The sequence below is a fragment of the Perissodus microlepis genome, chromosome 7 (assembly GCF_051167445.1).
Source record: "Perissodus microlepis isolate ML-2025 ecotype Zambia chromosome 7, ASM5116744v1, whole genome shotgun sequence".
NCBI lineage: Eukaryota > Metazoa > Chordata > Actinopteri > Cichliformes > Cichlidae > Perissodus > Perissodus microlepis.
The window spans coordinates 44,482,616-44,507,345 of NC_140467.1; the positions used below are offsets into that span (position 1 = coordinate 44,482,616).

The following is a 24,730-nucleotide window of genomic DNA, read 5'->3' on the forward strand; positions in this document are numbered from 1 at the left end:
TTATGGAGCTTGCTTCTTCGACATCTTTAAGAGTTCTGAACAAATGTCTGTCCTCCTCCAGAACATCTTATGTACGCAAACGCGCCTTCCAACTTCTTATCTGGTGTGCGTCTTTTATTTTGACAGCAAATGCGCACCGGTGGACCACTTATGTGCAGCCCTGTATATACATATACATATATATGTATTCTAAGCACTTGTCTCCTGCTCTTTTAGTTCCAAAGGAGAAGAATGTGACGATATGAACTCTATGAATGGGGATGGCTGTTCTAGTCAGTGCAAGAAAGAGCCATTCTTCAACTGTGTTGGTGAGTCTTGAAAATGCTCTACTGCTATCTGATGCTCTGTCCATAGCTCTGAGTTCAGTATGACAGGATGATATAGCAGCGTATGCATAACCATTTAATAGTCTTGAAATAATTCCTTGTGCAAGAAAAGTTAAAAAAACAACAACAACAATGAACTGTTTCATTAGTAATCACAAATAAACTTGTTTTAATTGCCAAATGGGACATAAACACACACAATTTTATAAAGGTAGGATTTCTAGTAAAGTATTAACGCTTTTAAATTTTTTTCCACATTATTATTATCTGTTTGGATTCCCTTCAGGTACTCGATGTCTATTCCAAACAAATAAAACACCAGGAGATATCATAATCACTCCAACCTCTTGTATAAAGAAAAAAAAAACTGGAAATCATTACTTTTAAATAGAGAAATGTTGGGTCTTTTTTTTTTTAACATAGTTGAAAGAGAGACATCTCCTTTTATAATTTGTTTTTTTTTTTAATTTTATAAATAGATGAATGACTTTTTGTTCTGGGTCCCAGTAGCTGATAATCATATTTCTTCCACTCTTGTGATTCTGTGTATGTACAGTACATGGATACACATGTGTAACCCTCTGTGAAGTGGCCACTTAATCCCTGTCAGATTGCTGGATGACTGAACTGGCTGTGCTGTTTTTCCACCAACTGCAGTGCTCTGGGATGCTTGCAAGTGTGTGTATGTTTGTGTGTATTCAACACTGCTGAGGTTTTACACAGAAATCTGAGACTATAATGAAGGGACCTTCTGTCCATCTGTCTGTATGTGCAAGCAAGTGCCTGCTTGTCAGTGAGTTGGATGGAGAACTGACAGTAAGTATACAACAGGTCTAGGATGTTACAATCTGGAGGAGCTTTAATGGGCTATCATGATTCAGCCGGTTTAAATCTGGAACTGATGACAATCACAAGTTCTTTGCATACAAACCCACCTGCTGTTACAATCAAGTTGAGATACTGTCCACATCCAGATATACGTGCTATCCTTAAAATCATGGATTTTAAGTCAGATTTCACTCTTTTCTTTGTCTGTTTGTGCCCACGATGACAATCAGAATAATAATTTAAAAAAAATCTCAAAGGCACCCAGTCACAATCTTTTTTTTTTTAATTTAATCTAACTAAATTTCATTTCTATCAAACTCTAATACTAAAGCACACCCCTTCTGACCTTTTTTTCATTCTATTCCTTGACTCTTTAGCTCACATTCTACCTATTATTCCTCTACCATTCACAATCACTGTTTGAACTTCCTCTTGTCTCAGTCTTACTGCTCCCCTTCTTCCTCGCCTCTGTTCCTGCTGAGTGAGTGGCAGGAGACTTATTCTATATGCCCCCTCAGTAGCCCCTCGTTTTACCATTGCCAGAGCACAGAACTGACTTGAGCTTTTGGCTGTGCTGTAGATGGGTGGAATTTCGAGGAGAAGGCCCTGGCCAACTTGGCACAGAGTGCCGCCTTTCCCCCCAACTGGAACCCCACCGGCTGACGCTGCTTTAGCTGAGAGTTGAGACCAGTGAGGCCCAGGCAAACCTCCCTGCTCAGTTCCCCTCTCCTCCACTCCATAAGCTTTCAGTTCCAGCCCCAAACTCCGGGTGGGATGTCTGGAAAAAATACTGCTGTATCTTACTTTACCCATTGACCTTGCCCCACACCACCCCCTCCACTTTCTGTGCTTGTCTGTTTTGCTCTCTTTCTCTTTTATTCTTTCTTAATATTTTTTGCCCCTTCTGCCCTTATACATCTATATACGCCTTATAATTTGATTCTTACTCCTTTTATCCCTTACATTCATCTCTTGCCTTTATCTGATCCCCTTTCTCTACTCATTCCAAATGAGGACATGCTCAACAAGAGAGATGGGTGGCGGTGAGAGATATGTTTAAGATGAACCACGCTGATATCTTTGATGCACTCAGTCCTTCTGTTTAAGAAGTTATTTTTATCGTACAGATAACTTATTTGAAGTGTGTTGTGTTTTCAAATGCAGAGGAGCCAAGCATATGCTACTACTATGACGGTGATGGGGTATGCGAGGATTTTGAGCGAGAGACAGGTGTGAGAGACTGTGGCCTCTATACCCCCAGTGGTTTCCTGGACCAGTGGGCTTCCTCTATTGACGTTTCCCACGAAGAAAAGCCCTATTGTTCTGGTGAAGTTGCTGCTGGATATCCTGCTGTGACTAAGGTAAGGTCAGACCTGTCTTCTCCTACCAATACCAGTTAAAGTTACCATCATTTAACAAAATTGCTTAACTTAATTTATCACACCAGAGGTTAACATATATTTTAAATATATTAAGATTATAAATATTGTATCATGCAATCAATCATAAAAAAGAGGTCTTTGAATCTATGATTCTTATGACTGTTGCTTCCTTATTCATACTGTTAAATGCACACAGTGCAGAAGACTCTGCAACACTTAAAAAAATAAGCGAAATAGCTTTTTTTGCCGGCTAATTGGTAATATCGGGACTTTTAATGAGATGTCTCCCAAATTGCGTGTACAGGTTTTCTGCTCTCACTGAAGTAATGCTTATAGAAGAAGCATACAAAGCTTTACTTAAGGCTGCTTGCTGCCTTGATGTGTTTCTTTAGAGGCAGGAAAGGGGCTGACTACCTAAATAGAATGATTTACTTTATGGGGGCTTTTCCCCCCTAAACGGAGGTCAGTCCTTACAGTGTGTGCATACAGACATGTGTCCTCACAACATAAGTGATACAAGCACACACACACAAAGCTTCGGACACACACAAATGCATTAGCCTCAATCCTACTTAATCCCCTTTCCCTAATATGGATGGTGAAAGATAAGACATGTTGTGGATGTATGTTATCTCTTTTTTAAGCCATATTTTATTTTTTGAGGTAATTATTTTGTCATTTTCTCACAAAAAACATTCAGCTAGTAGGTAAGTTGCACTGGTGACATCACTTTATTGTTAAATGCTATAGTGATAAATATACTTTACACTTTGCTTTGTCCTGAAAGACTTTACACCTCTACACAAACTGTGCTGTCTCTTCTGAGGTGTATAATGCTGGAAGTGTGTGTTGTTGGTAGAGCTTGTTCCTACTGCTGATGATGCATTTTTACAAAGCCAATGAACTAGTTTTTCCTGAACAGCTGTGTTAAGGTGCCTTGCTCAAACAGGGATAGGAGATTAACCATCACTTAACTGACAGTTAATGCATTTGATATTTGTATTGCACAACCTCTGTTTAAGTATTAAAAAACAAAACAAAAAAACCGAGTTTGTTCCAACCAACAACATTGCAGCTGTTTTACTTTCTGAGGGAAACGAGACACCAGTGGAACATGTCCATATAACCATAGAGGAAGGATTTCTACTGTGAAGGACACATTGTTCATTCAAAAAACACTTCTACTGTGAAGAACAAACTGTTCCCCAAGGGTTATATGTGATGACATCACCTCATTATAAGGCCACTGAAATGCAAGCGCCTATGCATGTGTGGAAAATATGCAAACACAGGTTAACAAAACACAACGATCTTGTCACTGTCTGTCTCTGCTCTGTCCATCTCTCCCTTACATTCTCACATAGTCTTATTTATACAATGAGCTGAAAATCATATATATTCAAATCACCAGTGTTTATGTAAATTGATTTATTTTTCAACTTTTCAACACATCAAAATTTTCTCAAATTGTATTTTAACTTTAAATGAAACTGATTATTCTGTGTTCTTCTGGCTTTACGCATAAATACAGTAACAGTTAAAATATATGATTGCTAATAGGGGTTTATTTGAACAAAAAAGAAAGAAAGATAACATATCTTGGCTTCCAATAACTGAGTTAAAATCCTCTCCAGGCTGTTCTCCTAAACAGTTGTGCAATTGAACGTGTGTGGCATTGCTGACTGCACTGGAGGCTCATGCCTCAGATGAAGCATGTAAAGACTGGTTGTGAAGATGAAGACCAGGCAGTAGGTCTGTCTTTGTTCATACAGTTTAAATGTGACCATGTTAGAACAACACGTAATGCAACACAGTCACCAGTTGCAAAACACTGGCTTTGAAGATTTTACCTATTTCGAAGGAACTTTCGCCAGTGTCCAGCCATTTGGTATTTTAATTGCTGTTTTTGCTCGTAATTGTCCTTAATGGCAAACAACAATTTACCATAGAGTGCATTAGTCATTCTTCAGGCATCTGGATCTAATTCCCTATCTTCTAGTTTCGAACTTTCCTGAGTGCCTTGGAAAGCCTTTTTAGTCAAAAAACAGTTGTGGTAGTTCTGCCAAGTTCCAGGTAACTTTAAGATGATGGTGATCAATGTGAAAAGTTAAACAATCGCAAATCAGTTCTATGAATTCAATTTTACCATTACACTAAAGGTTGACTCCTTCCTGTAGTAGTTCTAACACTCCCATTACGTTGTAATTATTTCTGAAAGGCAATGAGCCTTCATTTTGTAGAACAGAGTGATGTTACAGGGAGTCAGATCTGCTGAGCAAGGCAAGTGGTGAGCCACAATTGTGTTTGTGTGGTCAAGAAAACTTCTTTTTGCTGTTACATGGTAGACCATAACACGTGCTACAGTGCAGGTTCTTTCAGCCAAAATCTTCAGTTTTGGACATACCAGGATGTTAATGTCTGCAGCCCTGACAGTGTGGACCAATAATAGCATGTTACTGATAGTGTTCCTGGTGTGATATGTCTTGTTTTCATTAAAAGCTTACAGGCTATTCCAGTGAACACTGCTGTTTGATCACTGGGTCACGAAGCCAACTATAGTCACCAGTTGTAATCATCAAGATGAAGGCTGGGTCAGTTTTACTAAAGAATTTCTTTGCTTTAAGCACAAGTTTGCAAATTGCAAATGTGCACATAACAGTTTTCAAATCTGGACTTTAAGGGCATGATCAAAAAGGTTTTCGAAGTGCTGGAAACTGTGTCAATTTGTTTTCCTTTCTCTTGAGAGACAGAAAAACAAGAGAAGATGTTAGGCCAATCATTGTTTGCTTTACTTGAATCTACTATTACACTGTAAACTGACACATATGGAGGTGAGTCACAGTGTATCTGGGTTCAATACTGTGCCTGAAAGGAAACTTTAATGCCCTTTAAAAATAAATTCCAGTGAAAGTTAAGAGGATTTAAACTATTCCAACTAGTAGAAATGGCTAAAGTTACCTCGCTTACACAGATGCAAACAAAAACAGTGATTTGCTAATCTCGTAAACCCATATTTTATTCATAATAGGACATGTTTAGCATTTAAACAGAGACATTTTACAATTTCATGAAAAATATTTGCTCAGTTTGAAAGTGACATCACCTGGCTCTCTTGTAATGTCTGTAAAACATAAATTGGGACAGGGGAACAAAAACTGAAAAAGTAAGTAGTACTAAAGACGATTTCTGTCTCTGGCTGGAATTGAATCATGGGAGAAGCCCCCACCCCAAAAAATGACCCAAGACTTTTGAGCAACTAGAATCCGATATCAGATAACAACAGGACAACATTCCTCTCTGAGTCCAGCAGCTGGTCTTCTCAGTCCCCAGATGTTTACAGAGTGTTGTTAAAAGGAGCGGGGGTGCTACATAGTGGTAAACAACACCCTGTCTTAAGTTTTTTGAAATGTGTTGCTGCCAACAAATTGGGCTAACATTTTCTAATAAAGTGGTAAAACTTCTCAGTTTAAACATTTGCTATATTTTCTGTCTTCTATTGTAAATAAAATATGGTTTTAAGAGATTTGCAAATCATTGCATTTACATTTCATACAGCATCCCAACTTTTTTTGGAACTGGGTTTGTAAATGTGCTTGTTGCTACTCATGTCTAGTTGTAAGAGCTCAAAATAGTTTTTTTTCTAATTTATTTTTATTTTTCTTGCTTTTTGAAGTCACTAAAGTATACATGTCTTTTTAAGAAACAAGTACGAAGAGCATTCATTGACCGTGAATAATAATATAAGCTACAGTGGCCACTAAACACTCTTTGTACACTTCATTGTACACCACACTGAAGTTGGGTTTCTCTCAAATAAGTAGAAAGATTCTTATGCACGACCTGATCACTAATAGAGATACAACAGCAGCCTTCCCTTCCTGTTGCAGACCTTCTATTTAGGATAACATTTTGATCTCAGTCAACCACACTCCGGAGACAATGCCATTACCATGACACAAAGCCAAAATAACTTCTCTGCTGGAGTTAGTGTCTGGTTAACCACTAGCATTTATCCCATAATATGTACCAGGCCTCTTGGTGTACTGGTCTCTGTGTGTGTGTGTTTATGTGTGAAAGTGAGAAAAGTTGCAAACTGAGGCCCAGAAAGAGGTTAAGTTAAAAAGGAGTATGCAAAGAAAAGCATTACAGAGTCCAGGGACACAACGAGACACCTAAACATCCCAATTCAGTGGAATTCAATTTGATTTATATAACACCAATTCACAACAACAGTTGCATCACGGCACTTTGTATTGGAAAATTGTAAAGTAAAGACCCTATAATATTAAAGAGAAACCCCAACATTGACCAACAACACAACCCTGTATAAGCAAACACTTGGTGAGAGTGGGAAGGAAAACCTCGCTTTTAACAGGAAGAAACTTTCAGGAGAAACAAGTGCAGGGATGGAGAGCCATCTCCTGTGGCCACTTGGCAGTGAGGGGAAAGTAATAAGAACAGAGAGAGACAGGAGAAAAGGCAAATCAAGAGACAGAGTTTAATAATTGCTAATGATTAAATACAGTAGTGGTGTATAAACACACATGGGGTGACTTCACCAGTTGTCTTATGTGTCATCCGTCTCCACTCTTCTTTCCAAAAACACTGTGCAAGTAATCCTGTGCTAGCTGCATTCATTAAGGTTTTGTTGTATAAAGTAATGCATGGTCATGCCTTTTTAATGGTCAAATAATTCTTTGAAAATTAATTTCAATTCTTTGTCAATTAATTCAGCATACCGAGGACATAACAAGAGTGGTGAAAGGTGGTCAACTTGAGTGTGTGTTCAAATGAAATGGCTGGCACAGGCAATATATAATCAATCAGAAACATGGATATGTCTAAAGTGAGCAGAGTGGCTGGTTTTACAAAGAAAAAAAAAGTATCAAGAGATCAAACACAGAAAAGCTAAAAGCAAGACAGCTGCTGCAGACAAATTAGCACCGTGAGTGTGCATAATAGGAAAAACGCAATGTAGCAGTTTAACATGAAAAGCATTCAGTTTAAGTGTTTTTGTCAGTAACACCAGAAAAGTGGCAAAATATAAGTAAAGCCCAGGCTGTGTGATATGAGGTGCCGTAAGGGACATTATTACTGAAACGCTCTCACACACACTACTGAAACGCTCTCACACACACTACTGAAACGCTCTCACACACACTACTGAAATTTTAGCTCTCACACACACTACTGAAACGCTCTCACACACACTACTGAAATTTTAGCTCTCACACACACTACTGAAACGCTCTCACACACACTACTGAAATTTTAGCTCTCACACACACTACTGAAACGCTCTCACACACACTACTGAAACGCTCTCACACACACTACTGAAACGTTCTCACACACACTACTGAAATTTTAGCTCTCACACACACTACTGAAACGCTCTCACACACACTACTGAAACGCTCTCACACACACTACTGAAACGCTCTCACACACACTACTGAAATTTTAGCTCTCACACACACTACTGAAACGCTCTCACACACACTACTGAAACGCTCTCACACACACTACTGAAATTTTAGCTCTCACACACACTACTGAAACGCTCTCACACACACTACTGAAACGCTCTCACACACACTACTGAAACGCTCTCACACACACTACTGAAATTTTAGCTCTCACACACACTACTGAAACGCTCTCACACACACAACTGAAACGCTCTCACACACACTACTGAAACGCTCTCACACACACTACTGAAACGCTCTCACACACACTACTGAAATTTTAGCTCTCACACACACTACTGAAACGCTCTCACACACACTACTGAAACGCTCTCACACACACTACTGAAATTTTAGCTCTCACACACACTACTGAAACGTTCTCACACACACTACTGAAATTTTAGCTCTCACACACACTACTGAAACGCTCTCACACACACTACTGAAATTTTAGCTCTCACACACACTACTGAAACGTTCTCACACACACTACTGAAATTTTAGCTCTCACACACACTACTGAAACGTTCTCACACACACTACTGAAATTTTAGCTCTCACACACACTACTGAAACGCTCTCACACACACTACTGAAACGCTCTCACACACACTACTGAAACGTTCTCACACACACTACTGAAATTTTAGCTCTCACACACACTACTGAAACGTTCTCACACACACTACTGAAACGTTCTCACACACACTACTGAAATTTTAGCTCTCACACACACTACTGAAACGCTCTCACACACACTACTGAAATTTTAGCTTTCACACACACTACTGAAACGCTCTCACACACACTACTGAAAAACCAAGGCATTTCAGTTAAACAGGAAGGCGTTTCAGTTAAACAGGAAGGCGTTTCAGTTGAACAGGAAGGCGTTTCAGTTAAACAGGAAGGCATTTCAGTTGAACAGGAAGTTAATTCTTGACAAGGAAACTGAAGGAAAAAGTGGTAGATTTCAAACAAACCACTACACAGATGTCTACTCAGCAACCTGCTATTTAGGGGTGGGTTTTTATAATCAATTAAAATCGATTCTAGCTTGGATAACGTGAAATCGATTCATTAAAATCCTGAATCGATTTTTTTAATATAAATTTATTTTGCCCGAAATGCCAGAATCTCAGGTGAAACCTCACAAAATTTCAACAACCACCAAACAGCTAAGACAGTAAATGAGAGCAGGTACACGGATTCTGCACAAAGATGTAAACACACAGCGCGGATCAGAATCAGTGAGATGTCGCCTTTCTCACCCGACGGCACGGAAACGGTCGGGGCTGAAAGCCAACAGCTAGCTGATTCTGATCTGTCGAGGGTCCGGCTTTGTTTTCATGCCGTTTTTGCGCCGATTCTAAAGCTGTTAGTTTTATCTCTCTCCAAACAATATTGACCGAACCAGCAGCAAAAGAAGATCCAAACTGAGCTTCACATAAACATCGTCATGAATTCCCTCTGACGTTTACTGTTTTGCTTCCACCACAATAAAATCACACTTCATGTACAGCTCTCTCTCTCTCTTTCTCTCTTTCTCTGTACTTCAAGAACAGTTTTCTGCATTATTCGCTTGCTTGTTACGCACAAGTCTACCGTTGTTTACAGCGCTGTCGGCCGCTGTTTTTTTTTTTCATTTTACATACTTCCGAAAAGAAAACCTAATTTCTGCCGTTCAATACTGAACAAATTTAAACTTTTTAAAATTATGCATAATGCAAAACGCTTAGCCTGTCTCTAATAAAACCGCTGGAACGTCAGAGGTAACGTTCATATGTTGATTAATGGTTTTGTTTCGTTTTTGATGTACTGCAGAATATTTTTTATAAAATCCCAGGCCAGGAAAAATCACCTTCATGTTTTTCTGTGTTTTATCTTCAGCTACTTTTACACAAAGGCATCTGCTGTGACGCTTATACCTTTGATAAAGTCTTATGTGTGTCAGCTTCCTTTTTTTAGATACAAAAATATGTAAATGTACTGATCTGAATTATAATATTTCTGACTGTCAAAATTTCCCAGAATCAAATCGAATTGAATTGAATCGAATCGAATTCAATCGAATCGTGGAACGAATCGATTCTGGACCTTAGTGAGACAGCTGCATTACTTAACAATATATTAGCCTCAGCATAAGTCAAAATTTAGAATAGCAGGAGGCGGGCATTATCCTGGTTATTTTTTTGGCATATGTGCTTTTTGTCCTTTTTAGCAAAGAAAAAAATATCTTAAAATCATCAATAAAACCAGGGAGAGAAGGCTTAGCATTCCTCCATTTAGCACAATGGATATGATATTTACTCAAAGGTATGATGATGTTAATAATGTCTGAGACACCCAATGCTAGATGATCCATATAAAAAATTATGATGTAATTCAAATAGTGGCACATCATTAATATTTAGGGAAATCCAATTTTTTAAGTTGCACCAAATACATTGTGTGATAGGGCATAGAAAAAAAAAGATGTTCTAGGGTTTCATTTTCATCAGTACAAAAAGAACACTGATCCACCTCAAAGCCAAATCTCTTCTTTTTTTTTTAGAAATTCTGCCACAGGATTAATTTTGTTTAAAGTGTGTTTCTTTAACTTTAGGTAGAATAGGCTATTTCATAAATTTTTAGTATGCTTTATCCAGTGTATATGAAATAACTAAATTATAACCATGTAATGTAACCATTCTGTTGTAACTATGAAATATTTTGTCTTTGAAGAAACTACTAACAAATTTCTTATTGCATTTTTATCAAACAGCTGACATTGCCCTAGCAATAAATTTGGGAGCACTGATGAGAAATTATTGTATATCATAAAAATTTTAATCAAATGAAGCAGAGGCAGTGGGACCAGTTCACAAAATTTGTTATATTCTCTTTGAGAACAGTTTAGACAATATTTTTCTGAAAAGTCTGTGTAACTTAGAATGACACCATTATCATCCAACAAATCTGTTATGAATATAATCTTTTTGTTCAAACCAGTCACTCTCGAAAATTGATTTTTGATTAAGTGTTATTACCCTATTATTCCATAAGGTTGAATTATGGGGAGAGGTTGTGGGTAAATCTCATTTTCCCAAAAATGCAAAGTCTGTTTTGGAAAGTTTGATATCTTTATGGGGATTTTATTTACCGCAAAATCACATTTCAAAATAAAGTCTAATCCTGTATACTATTTTATTAAACAAGGATCAGCCGTCCCCAACCCCCAGGTCCTGGACCAGTACCGGTCTGTGAGTCGTTTGGTACCGGGTTGCAAGAGTTGAGGCTTGAGTTTGAAATTTATGGTTTTCATGGTATTTATTGTTTTTTTTATTTTTATATCGTTTACGTGGCGCAAAAAAGGTTGGGGACTGCTATACTAGCAGGTTGCTGAGTGGACATCCTTGTAGTGTTTTGAAATATGCCACTTTTTCCATCAGTTTCCTTGTCAGGAAACAACTTCCTGTTCAGCGGAAATGCCTCTGGTTTCAGTGGAGTGTGTGAGAGCATTTCAGTTGTGTGTGTGAGAGCTAAAATTTCAGTAGTGTGTGTGAGAGCTAAAATTTCAGTAGTGTGTGTGAGAGCGTTTCAGTAGTGTGTGTGAGAGCGTTTCAGTAGTGTGTGTGAGAGCTAAAATTTCAGTAGTGTGTGCGATAGCGTTTCAGTAGTGTGTGTGAGAGCGTTTCAGTAGTGTGTGTGAGAGCGTTTCAGTAGTGTGTGTGAGAGCGTTTCAGTAATAATGTCCCTTACGGCACCTCATAGTGTGAAGCTAAGAAAGAAAGCCAGAAAAAATAATGACAATGCAAGCTGACAGACTTGTCAATATCACAACTGTACTATAAAGAGATGGGCGAACCACTCAGATTACAGTTGTTATTCAGGTCTTATACCAGTGGTGTAATACCTGAAGTAAATAAGAGCAAGTAAATAACTTAAATAAATAAACAGGGTTCAGAGGTAGTCTGAGCCTGCAATCAAATTTTGTTCACAAGTATAACAGTATAAACATAAAATACACTGTTATACCTGTATTTTTACTAATGAATTCTAATTATGCTGTATTATCAAATTAATGTTCTAGGATTGTTTATCAAGGCTTTTAGAATCAGTATCCTTAATCTCAAATGGAGAGACTGATTTGTTAAAGTTACTCAAAGTATAAATATGAAAGACAGAAAATTATAAACTCTCTATAAAAAAAATAATTAAAAATAAGGTGCTCCATTTCAGGTAATTATTTGCTGTCTAAAAACAACACGTCTTACTGATGCTCATCAGGAACGACAAAGAACAACAAACTTCAGACCGTCTTTGTATTCTTGCACTGAGATCTGATGGATCTGGTGACCCTACGCTCCTGAGAATACGTCTCTAAGCTCAAACATAAGCAGCTCTGGAGCGGGGTTGGTCTGCATAAATTACCATGGCTATCCAATCTGGTAAGAAGCGAGCCGCCTCTGTAATACAGAAAACTCAGGGTTAAATCTTAAGTTTTTTTTTTTAGTTAAGTTAACTTGATAAACCCAAATCCCGAACTGTAGTGCATGCCTCTTATTCAGGACAATCCTAAAGTGTAATGAACTCTGTGTGTTTATGGGTATTTGTTGCTGTTGGGGGTAGGGGAAGTAGATAGCACATCATTTCCTTCAGATCTAGTAAACAACTGCTGTATTGGCTTTGTGTATCAGGTCTGTTTGATGTCTAAAGACTGTGTTGATTCTGTGGGAGAGAGAGCAAGGCGGGCAACAGTGATTGGTATCTTTACGGATGCAAGGAAGCAGCAACAGCACAAGACGGCACTTGAGCAGAAAGAGAAAGATATCGCATATCTGCACGATTCTCAAATGCTGTGCACTGGTCTAAGAGAGAGACGGTGTGTGTGTGTTTTTGTGTTTAGGTGTATACAGATATATTGTATACTTGTGCTGTATCATAATCATCTTCATACACCAGTGCAAAACCAAAGAGAAAGATGAATGACGCTCCAACATGGAACCACTAGGAGTAATTCTTCAACACGAAAATGAATGGTGCAAAGATTCATTAACACAATCTGCCAGTTTGAATAAAATACAGCAGTTTAGTGGCCTGTGCTCCTCCTTATACAATGCAAATGTGATATTTATCTGACTGATACACGTTTTGTTTTCGGTTATAAAGTCTTTGAATTCTTGCGTATGTCTGTGAAGGTTCTCAGTCATCCAGGTCATCGTAGTCAAAGGAGCTTACAAAGAAAAGCGTCTGGACTTCTTTAAGTTACTTGAAGACGTTTCACCTCTCATCCGAGAAGCTTCTTCAGTTCTACGGTCAAATGGTGGAGAGTCCCAGATATAAACCTAGTGGGAGTATCCCCCCACAGAGGGACAAAAGGACCCCCTGATGATCCTCTAATCGCCTGAGCCAAGGTGTGAAACTGGGTGTGGGTCCCAATCAGCCAGAGTTTCGGGTGTGTTCATTATGAAACCTGGCCCCACCTTATCATGCGAATTCCTGAGGTCAGATGGCCCAGGATGTGAGTGGGCGTTAAGGCTTCTGGGAAGGGATCTCAAAACTGGATTATAGATGGCAGAGAGTTGACTTTAAGAAAGACTTTCTTAAAGTCAGCAAAGAGGCACAGAAAAGAGGCAGCGAAGAGGCACAGAAAAGAAGACCAGACACCAGCGAGGGAGGATAAGAAGGACAGACGTAACAACATTGTCATCCCCTATGTAGCCGGTGTATCAGAAAAACTTAGGAGAGTTTTCTCCAAGCATGACATCCCGGTGCATTTCAGACCCAGCAACACGCTCAGACAAAAACTGGTTCACCCGAAAGACAAAACGCCAAAACACAGACTTAACAATGTGGTGTATGCTGTACAGTGCAGCGAGGAATGCCCAGACCTCTACATTGGAGAGACCAAACAGCCACTTCACAAGCGCATGGCACAACACAGAAGAGCCACCTCCACAGGACAAGACTCAGCAGTCCATCTGCATCTTAAGGATAAAGGACACTCTTTCGAGGATGCCAATGTTCACATTTTGGACAGAGAGGACAGATGGTTTGAAAGAGGAGTGAAAGAAGCCATCTATGTCCACTGTGAGCGACCATCTTTGAACAGAGGCGGGGGTTTACGACACCAACTCTCTGCCATCTATAATCCAGTTTTGAGATCCCTTCCCAGACGCCTTAACGCCCACTCACATCCTGGGCCATCTGACCTCAGGAATTCGCATGATAAGGTGGGGCCAGGTTTCACAATGAACACACCCGAAACTCTGGCTGATTGGGACCCACACCCAGTTTCACACCTTGGCTCAGGCGATTAGAGGATCATCAGGGGGTCCTTTTGTCCCTCTGTGGGGGGATACTCCCACTAGGTTTATATCTGGGACTCTCCACCATTTGACCGTAGAACTGAAGAAGCTTCTCGGATGAGAGGTGAAACATCTTCAAGTAACTTAAAGAAGTCCAGACGCTTTTCTTTGCAAGCTCCTTTGACTTTGAATTCTTGCACTACCCTGTTTAGTTATGTACTATTGTAGAGACTTTTTGCATTTGAATGAAAGAGTGGTTACATTAAAAATGAAGGAAATGATATATAAAGATAATTGCCTAAATTACAGATGAAATAATGTAAGGTGGCAGAAACTCAAATGACAAATGACAGATGGGGTTTAAGGTTATAAATGGGGGTAAAACAATCTGGAAATTAACTCAGCCAAAAGTCATACTGCATTCAAAAGAAAATACATAAACGAATAAAAAAAATTCTTTTGAAAGCTGAAAATGGTCCATCACCACTCTTACTGGCCATTCCCACATTAAAATGTCCTCAAATGAATAGTTCGATCCAATCAAAATACCACTAGAAAGTGTATGAAGTTAACATTAATGGCAAAATAAAAAATAAAAATGTCATTATTATCATTATTGTTGCCATTAACTTTTTAGCCAGGTTGAATAGTTGTGTGTGTGTGTGTGTGTGTTGTCATATTGTGAACCTAATCCAACATTTGTAGACATCAAATATAGTATACCTGTACAAAGACATAACTTCAAGCTTATGTAAATGATTCAGAGACAAGACAGAAACACATCGGCAAACACACACACACACACCACATACACACGCACACATAGTGCCGACTCCATATCAGAATTATAGGGCAGGTCCATAGGGGCCTTAAATGTACTACTGCTCTCTTTGTGGAGCAGAACATAATGTTCCCCCGCTACCACACTGTGGAATATGGTGAGCCAGCTCTGCTTGCTCTAGGGGAACTGGAGCTGAGAATTGGCCCTAGCAACTGACCTTTGTCTGTGCGTGTGTGTGTGTGTGTGTGTGTGTGTGTGTGTGTGTGTGTGTGTGTGTGTGTGTGTGTGTGTGTGTGTGTGTGTGTGTGTGTACCCATGTGTGCCTCCATTCATGTGTACAGCTTCCCTGTCTTCGTGTACATGTGTGTAAATAACTTTGTGTTTGTGTAGGTGCATTTAGACTTTCAGCTTAAAAAAAGGCAAACCAGGTGATTTCTTCAGACAGTGCTGCTGCCCAGGTAATCTCTGATGCAACTCCCAGGAACCTCTTGAGAACACTAATCTTAATTATACATAAGCACCAGAAGGGATAACATTTTACATCTCATGTTGCAAGAAGCTGCTTATATACAAAGTTCGCCCAACTTGAGAAAGATGTAAAACAAACATATGTGAATGAGGTTTGGATTAAATAACTCCTACCACATTCATCTTTGCGTAAATGCTTTAGAGGGAAGCAAGAGGGAGAAGGAGGCACTGTAAAAGAACTTATTTCTGTCTAGTAAAACCAGGAAACAATAACTGGCCCCGTTCTGTCCTCCCAAAAAAAGCATGCAGCATGTGTTTGTGCACTTAAGTGGAGGATACATGCCTACTGTATACAGGCTACTGCAGCGCATACATACATGTTTACACATTCCTTCCTCTTCATATACATGCAAACAAATACACTGGCAAACTTACACCTACTGCTACACTAGCTAAAACACACACACACACACACACACACACACACACACATAGAGTACCCACAAAAACAGAAGTTCATACAGTAGCTGAGCTGTTGCTTTCACCAGTTCAGGAAGGCCAATCTGGCACGGTCTCTTTCACCCACAAACCACACAGTCCTCATCAGGCAGGGTGCCAGTGACATAAGCGTGCGGTATCATTAAAAAGAAACCTCTGGGGTGGCATTTTTTTTCCTCCCTTTTACTTTTCCAGTTTCAGTTATTATTGTGGTTCCAGCATGTGGAAACCTCATTGAAGATGGTGATTTTTTTTTATGGCACTGATGACCCCCACATAACATTTTCAAGCTGTTAATATGCAGGGTTTTAGCACAGTTTTATTATACAGAGGGGTCTATAACTGAGGGACATTCTCCTCAGGCCCATCTGTTTTCAACTTGCTGGCACTGTATGCTCAACAATCCCTATACATTAGTTTGTGGTCTATGCTCCCTACCACCCAGTCACTGCATCATTGCACCACTTACTAACTTTTACAGCCCCACTCTCAGGCCATGGAAGTTACATATTATTAGCCTTGGACCAATGGGACGGTGAGCTTCAGTAGGTATGGGCGAGTCTTGGTGACAGGACATTACCTCACACACCAGGCTCTCACCAGCATTCCAGTAAACCCTGGGATGGTGCTTGGAAACGCATACTAGTTTCTCTCTGTTTCTCTTTCTCTCTGTTGTCACAAATGCCTCACAGATGCTGACTTCTGCTTCCAATGTGCAGACTTAAAATTAAAAAAAAAAAAAAAAACAATGATATGATGGTGCAGTAGCTGCAGGGGTTAGCATCAGGAAACGGATCCTGGGTTTGATTCCACTGACCAGCTGGGGCCTTCTTTGGTTCAAGGTTCAAGGTTCTTTATTTGTCACATGCATAGTTATACAAGTATAACACACAGTGAAATGTAGCCTGACACGCTCCTCGACATGTGCAAAAATGGGGGGGGGGGGGGGGGGGTAGAGGAAGAACATTATATATATATATATATAAATAGTAGTATATACATTGGGTGAATGTGCAGTAGTAGCAGCAAGCAGGTGAATTCTGTACATTAATATGAATAGACATCTGACTATTTTACAGAATAGACAATATAAACATATTTAAAATTAAAGGAATTTGGAATGTACATTGTGCCTTGGTTTAGAGTGTGGAGTTTGTGGAGTTTTCATAATTCATAATGTTGTGTCTGCCTGTATTGTCTTTGGGTACTCTAGTTTCTACTCATAGTACAATAACATGCATTTTAGGTTAACTGGTGATTCTGAAATGGTGGTAGGTAAAATGGTGCTATATAAGTACCAGTCCTTTTACCAAAAATGTCATCCTAATTTTATAGAGTCCAAAATTTTTCCAAATACTGAAAAATGCAAAACAATTTGAAGTCCACATCAATATGAATATTCTGATAAAAGTAGCTTTTTGTATACATCCACATGTAAACCCCTTCCAGGGGGAAGATTTGCCAAAAGTCCATTTCTGAGTTTACATGTGGAAAACAAAGATGCTGTCTAGCAATGTTAATGTGTTTAAGTTTTTTTTGTTTTGTTTTTTTTACATCAGACTCCCACATAGCAAAATTGGTATGGCCCAGATCTGGCCCACACAATGTGCTTACACATGGCCCACATACTGCAAAGAATGATGACCCTTTGGTGGCCCAGATCTGGTTTGCCAGATGTGGCCCACACATGGGCCAGCACAAGGCCAGTTGCAGACACACTGGTGGTCCTGTGCTGGCCCATGTGTGGATTACGTGTGGCAAACCTGATCTGGGCCACCAAAGGGCCGTCATTCTTTGCGGTATGTGTGCCATGTGTAAGTTGTGTGCAGCCACGGGCCAGTTGCAGACACACTGCTGGCCCTGTGCTGGCCCAGAACAGTTTCAGCTCTGGCCCCAGATGTCAGCCTAATGTGTACCTTAATCAAGCCATGTAATAACAACATGTGCCGGAACATGATAGCGCAAATGAAACATGACAAAACTCTGTTCAGACAGTGAATGGACTGATTCTTACATAGCGCTTTTCTACTCTCCCAGATTACTCATAGTGCTCTATACAACATGCCACATTCACACACTTTCTCTAAACTGAGTGCTTACTAACTACATTCATACACATTCACAATCTTTACATACAGCCTGGAGGAGCCAGGGATCGAACCAGTAACCTTCCAATCATTAGATGACCCGCTCTACCTCCTGAGTTACGGCCATCAGGTGGTAAATATAAGTAAACCCTCACTAGGTTTTGGATAAAGTGTTCACTCACAAAACTGTCAAACCTGCATTTGAAACGTTGGCTACCATAGCAGTATAGTATTGTATCATAACATTTGGCCTTTCTAACTGAAATAGGAAAATAGGAACATAAATAGTACCATTATTGCCAGACCTGGCCCACATCTGGTTGACATACACCCCGCCATGACACCAGTCAGTCAGAAGTGCCAGATTGATGCTGGATCCTGGCCAGACCTGTTTTCTATGAGCCTGGGCCACATAAACCAAACCACAATTGGGCCAGATGTGGCATGCCATCACATAAACAGTGCCATCTACGCCAGGCCTGGCCCATATCTGAATGACATACCACTTAACATGCCAGAAGTCAGCCAGCAGTGCCGGCTTAACACCAGATCTGGGCCAGACCTGTGTGCTATGTGGGCTGTGTGTCTTCTTTGTAGGCTTCTGACTGACCAATATTTCCATATGGTTAGGGTTATATTCTCTTTGCCATAGTCATGGCATCGTGTTTTTTGTGGTCCCATGCAGATAATTTTCAAAATGAAAGCAGAAACCCATTTAAAAAAATGAACTTTTACTTGTGGACATAGCCTAAGACACTACCTTGTTTTATAGAGTTTTAAAGTCAGGTGCTGGCCTGCAAGCCACTTTACAACCCACTTCCACCTGCTGTTATGCTGTGTCTGACTTCAGTATCAGACATAGCATTACACTGTCAAATCTGTTGACGCTGTTCTGTTGTAGGGGTCTTGTTGCTGCTTTCCTTGAATGCATTTTCATGTAAACACTCATAAGTGCCTTATATTCTCCATTTTTTGAGTGGGTGGCCATACCACTCAACTTATGAATTACTGTACTACAAATGTGAAAAAAGTGTTAAAAGATAGTTTAAGATGTATGTACTAATATCAATAACTAAACATTTAATACCTATATATGAAAGGTTTAGTTCACTTTGACCACAAGTGATCTGTCCAAGATATTAATTAGAAATGTTAGCTAATACAGTAATAAATTTAACATCTGACAAACGGATGTAGCATTTATAGCATTTATAATAAGATAGCATATACATTTGAAAACTGGCAGTCACTGATCATTAAACATTTCAATGTGAAGGTCCTTGAGCTGACTATTGTTACAGTGTTGAGCTATGTAAATAAAACTGAACTAAATTGGATTGCATTTGAACCCCCTGTAGATTCACTGCAATGCTTTGTTTAATGCAGAATAGAAAGAAAGGAGACTAGAGTTTCAGGAAAGTCCTGAACGCTCTTGGGACATTCTCCAATTTTTGAAAGATATGGAAAAGAGCTTTGCAGGGCCTCCTAAAAATGTGATATAAATCTTTCAACAACATATAACTCATAGCTGTCGGATTTTCTATGAGATTTATTGAACTGCATTCAAGGCATTTTTAATAGTTTTTTATTATTTATATATTTTTTAAAATCTGTAGGTTTCAACATCAGGTGGGTTTAGACTGTATATACCGTGTGATGTGTTTGTTTGCGTATGAGCAGATATATATATATTTGTATATGGTTAAGTGTTTTGTGCACAGAGGTGATCTAACGTCTCCCTGGCACCAGCGGAAAGGCTTGTTGTTGTTATATTATGCTATTAGAGCCATTATTGTTATCATCATTACTGTACCTTTGCTAAGAGACCCTCTCTCCATTTCCTACTGTTTATAGTGCGCTTTATGACTTTAGTCGATTTTGTTTTCATTGCACACAGTATTTTTAGAGTAATGAGTCTGACAGTTGAACTCTCTCATTCTCATCACATTTATCTGCTTTGGTTTCCCCTTGGCTTAAGTCACTTAGCTCTCCTTTTATCCAAAGTGGTGATTTACAAACACCAGTTTGTGTCTGCAGTTCTGTTGTCTGCCAGTCTGACTAGCCAGCTGGTAAATATTAAGACCATGTGTGTAACCATGTGTATGTGTGCGTTTGTATTTTGATGTTAAGGACTTGAACTCATCTCCAGTGTTGCTATTTATTCAAGAAAAGCAACAGTTTGTATAGTTTCAGAATGACATTTAACCATGTGACTTTCTCAAATAACAATCTCCATTTGCATGCATTAAATTTGAAATTGATGATTGAGGTTTTGAAGGAAAATAATGTCAACCAGATCTTTGTGTTTAAGGATCCAGAGGACTGCATCTTATAAACAGCTAGTAAATTATGTATGTGACACTAATACCATTTACATTTCCACGCTCAAATCCTATTCCGTGATTTACTACATACAATATTAGGAGCAGACTGATTAAGCAGTATCCCTTTTAATTTGGTCTTATTGTACTCAGCTGATGGATTAAAACTAAAGGTTTTCTTTTAATATCTTTCTTCTTTGGGAGACAGAATATTAAGAAATGTTTTTTTTTTTTATGACTCAAACTTTATTAAATTTTAATATACACAAAAAACCAAAAAAAACACAAAAAACACCCCAAAAAAAAAACCAAAAAAAAAACCCCAGCTTCCTCCCCAGCATAATCGCCGTTTGTACCCAATGAGCAAGAGACGTGGATAAGTGACTCAAAGCTGAAGGGTCTCCTAATACATAAAGACTGTTCATAAATGGGACCCCTTGACCTACAACCTTCTCTACTACAGTGTGAATATGAATCCAATAATCTTGGACTTTGGAGCACCCCCAAAGCAAATGTAAAAGTGTGCCACTTCCTTGCTGGCATTTCCAGCATGCATCATCAGTCGCTAGACCCACCCTATGCAACCGTGAGGGTGTCCAGTATACTCTATTTAAAATCTTAAATTGAACCAATCTTGAACGTAATTCGCGTGACATTTTTTTCAGATTCCTGAGGATGCCATTCCATTCCTCCACTGTAAAGTTGAGATTTAAGTCCATTTCCCACGTTCTTTTGAGGGACAGTGTGTTAGGATCAGAAGCTAATAAAAGCATTTTGTAATAAGCTGATGCCTCTTGTCCACGCCCAAAGGTTTTTTTTATTTCCTCCAGAAAGTCGCAGCTTAAAGGGAACTTTGCGAATGAACCACATGTATTGGCCATCAAATGTCTTAGTTGTAGATATTTCCAAAATTCCTGTCTAGGTAAATCAAATTCTTCTGCAAGTTTTCCATATGATTTAAATATACTATTTTCGTAAAGATCCCCCAACACTGTTGTACCTTTCTGAAACCAGAGCTTCCAAAAGAAGGGTAGTTTAGCAATAGAAAGTTTGGGGTTATACCAAATACCAGCAGATTGGTTAAGATATGGATCAAATTTGAATAATTTGGACATTCTTTTCCATACTTCTTTCAAATGAGAAAGTACTGGATGTGATTGGATACGGGGGGACAAATTAGTTGATAAGCTATATAATGGTGTAAATGGCGAGCAAGCAGTACTTTCAATGGAAAACCAAGGAGGCGCTTTCTCAGGGGGTAAGAACCAATGTGCCAAATGCCGAAGAGAAAAAGCATAATGATATAAAAGTAGATTAGGCATCCCTAACCCACCTCTGTCCACTGGTTTCTGCAGTTTTCTCAGATTCAATCTAGGCTTTTTATTATTCCATATAAATGACTTACAGAGCTGGTCAAACTGTTTGGTGTATTTCAAAGGAACATGGATTGGTAGAGCCTGCAACAAATAATTGAACTTAGGTGTACATACCATTTTGATTACGTTTACCTTTCCCCACATTGAGAGATACATCTGAGACCAACGATCAATATTAATTTTCATATCGCTGAGTAAAGGTTCAAAATTTATCTTTATCAGGTCTGACAAATGAGGCGGGAAGGTGATGCCTAAATACTTAATGCCCTTCTGAGGCCAGGAAAACATACCGGTTTGAAAAAGTGACCTAGAACAATAACTAGTTAACGGAAGGGCCTCTGATTTGGTCCAATTCACCTTATAGCCAGAAATAGCTGAAAACGTATTTATTATTGCCTGCAAGGAGTTTAAAGACTTTTCTGGGTCTGATATAAAAAGCAAAATGTCATCGGCGTACAACATCAATTTATGACAGTCTCTCCCTATACTGACACCTGGAAAATTGGGCTCCCTACGAATAGCCACTGCCAACGGCTCAAGGGCCAGAGCAAAAAGAAGTGGAGAGAGGGGATCCCCCTGCCTGGTTCCTCTACCTAGTTCAAAAGAAGGCCCTATTATTCCATTTGTGAGTACTGATGCCTTGGGGTGTACATATATAAGCTGAATCCAATTAATAAAGCTTTTGGTAAAACCGAAACACTCTAAAGTAGCAAATAAATATCTCCACTCGACTCTGTCGAATGCCTTTTCGGCATCCAGCGAAATCGCAGCTATGGGAGAATGGCTGTCCTGAACCGCCCACATAATATCAATTAACCTCCTAATATTATCAGCTGAAGAGCGTGAGCTTATGAAACCAACTTGATCTACATGTACAAGAGAGGTTATTACCCGGTTTAATCGATTAGCCAGAATTTTAGATAAAATCTTACTATCATAGGAGGTTAGACTTATCGGTCTGTAGCTTTTACAGTCACTGGGGTCCTTATCCTTCTTTAGGATAAGTGTAATGATGGCTTCAGATAGTGAAGGTGGGAGCCTACCCTCTTGAAAAGATTCGTTATAAGTGTTTAAAAGCAGTGGCGCTAGATCTTCTGGAAAGGATTTATAAAACTCAGCCGTATATCCGTCCAGGCCTGGTGCTTTATCAGAGGGCAGGTGTTTAATAACTCCCACTATTTCTTCAACTGTAATGGGAGCGTCCAAATATTTCAGTTGATCCACTGTCACCCTAGGAAGATTTAAAGATAACAAAAATTTCTTTATATCACTCTCTGAAATGCTTGATTCCGAGCTATAAAGATCTTTATAAAAGGGTTAGGGTTAGGGGAATGACAAGAGAAGCTAACTTTAATTTGTCAATAACATTTTCAATACTAGAGTAAGTCATGCAGAGGTGTATTGCAGATGTTAGTGAAGCAGCACCTTGCTTAGTTGGTGGAAGTTGGTTTCATGTATAAATAACTATATATTCTGAATCTGCAGATTCCCATCCCTCTGTCCTACCACCCTTCCTTTTGCCTCCCTTGGGTACTTACTCTTGAGAATACATTTATTCCTGTCCCGGTAAATAATATCTGTTTATTTGTTGGGGATCAGTTGCTGTGGTGTGATTTAGATCATGAGCTGTTTTTCTTTCTCCCCATGCTTTTCACTTCTCATCATTCGGATACAAGTTGATGTAGTTTTAAATTCCCCAGATTTAAAAACTGAGCAGGCTCTTTTTAATATTTTGTAAGATATAGATTTTCTGGCAAAGTTGAATCTTCTTCTTGAGGGTAACCAGTGGTTTTAAACCCGCTACATTGACATTCATGAAAGTGAGTCCCTCCTCAATAGTTTTCTTGAGTTTGTTTGAGATTGTGAAGTGTTTTTTCTTTAACAAAGAAAGACTTCTGCAATGGTTCACTTCATTTGTCATCTGTGGTCATCAAGGCTATTTGATGTTCCTAAGCTGACCAGTGCATGTTTTCATTATTTTTAAATATGTACAAGGTTGTAGATTTGGTCAGTCCTAACATTTTTTTATGATCTCTCTCATAGGTTTATTTTGTTTTTTCAGCCTAATGATTGCTGGTTGTAAAATATGTATTTGTCTACAAACCTATGGACCTAATTGTAATTTGAAAAAAACAAAACAAAAAAAACAATGACAACATAACCTGGTAGTTAATATAGCTGACTCACACATGGGGGGTGAATTGCCTTCTGTTGTTTTGATAAAGTAGGGTTGTTTTCTTGAGGGTGGGGAAATACAGGAGAATCAGGAGTGTCTAGGGAGTGATATGTGTGTTTACATAAACAAGTACGTGGCTTATACATATAAAAGGTTTTGTCATCTGCTGTCACTGAAGAGTTAGTAATGGAAACAGGCCCGCAGCAAATTAGCAGACTTACTGTACAGTGGAAAAAATAATTATCTGATCCCCTGCTGAATTTGTAAGTTTGCTCAGTTCCAAAGAAATGAAAACTCTCATATTTTTATGGTAGTTATATTTTAATGGAGAGAAACAGGATATCAACCATATATACAGGAAAAAACCACATTACTTAAAAGTTTTAAATTGATTTGCATGTCATTGAGTGAAAAAAGTGTTTGATCCTCCACAACCCAGCCAAATTTCTTTCTTCCACTATGTGTCCATGTGGCATATAGATTTCAATTGATCAATGAATCAATCAATCACAGACACTGTTACAATAAATTACAGATACTACTGATCTCACCTTGTTATATATATATATAAAGCACACCCAAAGCATCAATTTCAACGAAGACAGACAAGACCAAAGATCTGCCAAAGGATGTCAGGAAGACCATCAGGAAGCTCGGTTAGAAGGCAACGGCTGTTGGTGCAGCTATTGGGAAATGGAAGAAATACAAAATGACCACCAATCACCC

The 24,730-nt window shown here is 39.0% G+C and overlaps 1 protein-coding gene across 2 annotated transcripts in view; it reads left to right on the top strand.

The window, feature by feature from the left end:
* pappaa (pregnancy-associated plasma protein A, pappalysin 1a) overlaps positions 1-24,730 on the top strand; it is a 112,781-nt gene that overhangs the window by 41,356 nt on the left and 46,695 nt on the right. For both annotated transcript variants that reach the window (XM_084935331.1, XM_084935332.1), the window contains exons 9-10: positions 217-308; positions 2,319-2,515. In XM_084935331.1, coding sequence (XP_084791457.1) covers positions 217-308; positions 2,319-2,515 — 289 coding nt within the window. The remainder of the gene's footprint in view (positions 1-216; positions 309-2,318; positions 2,516-24,730) is intronic.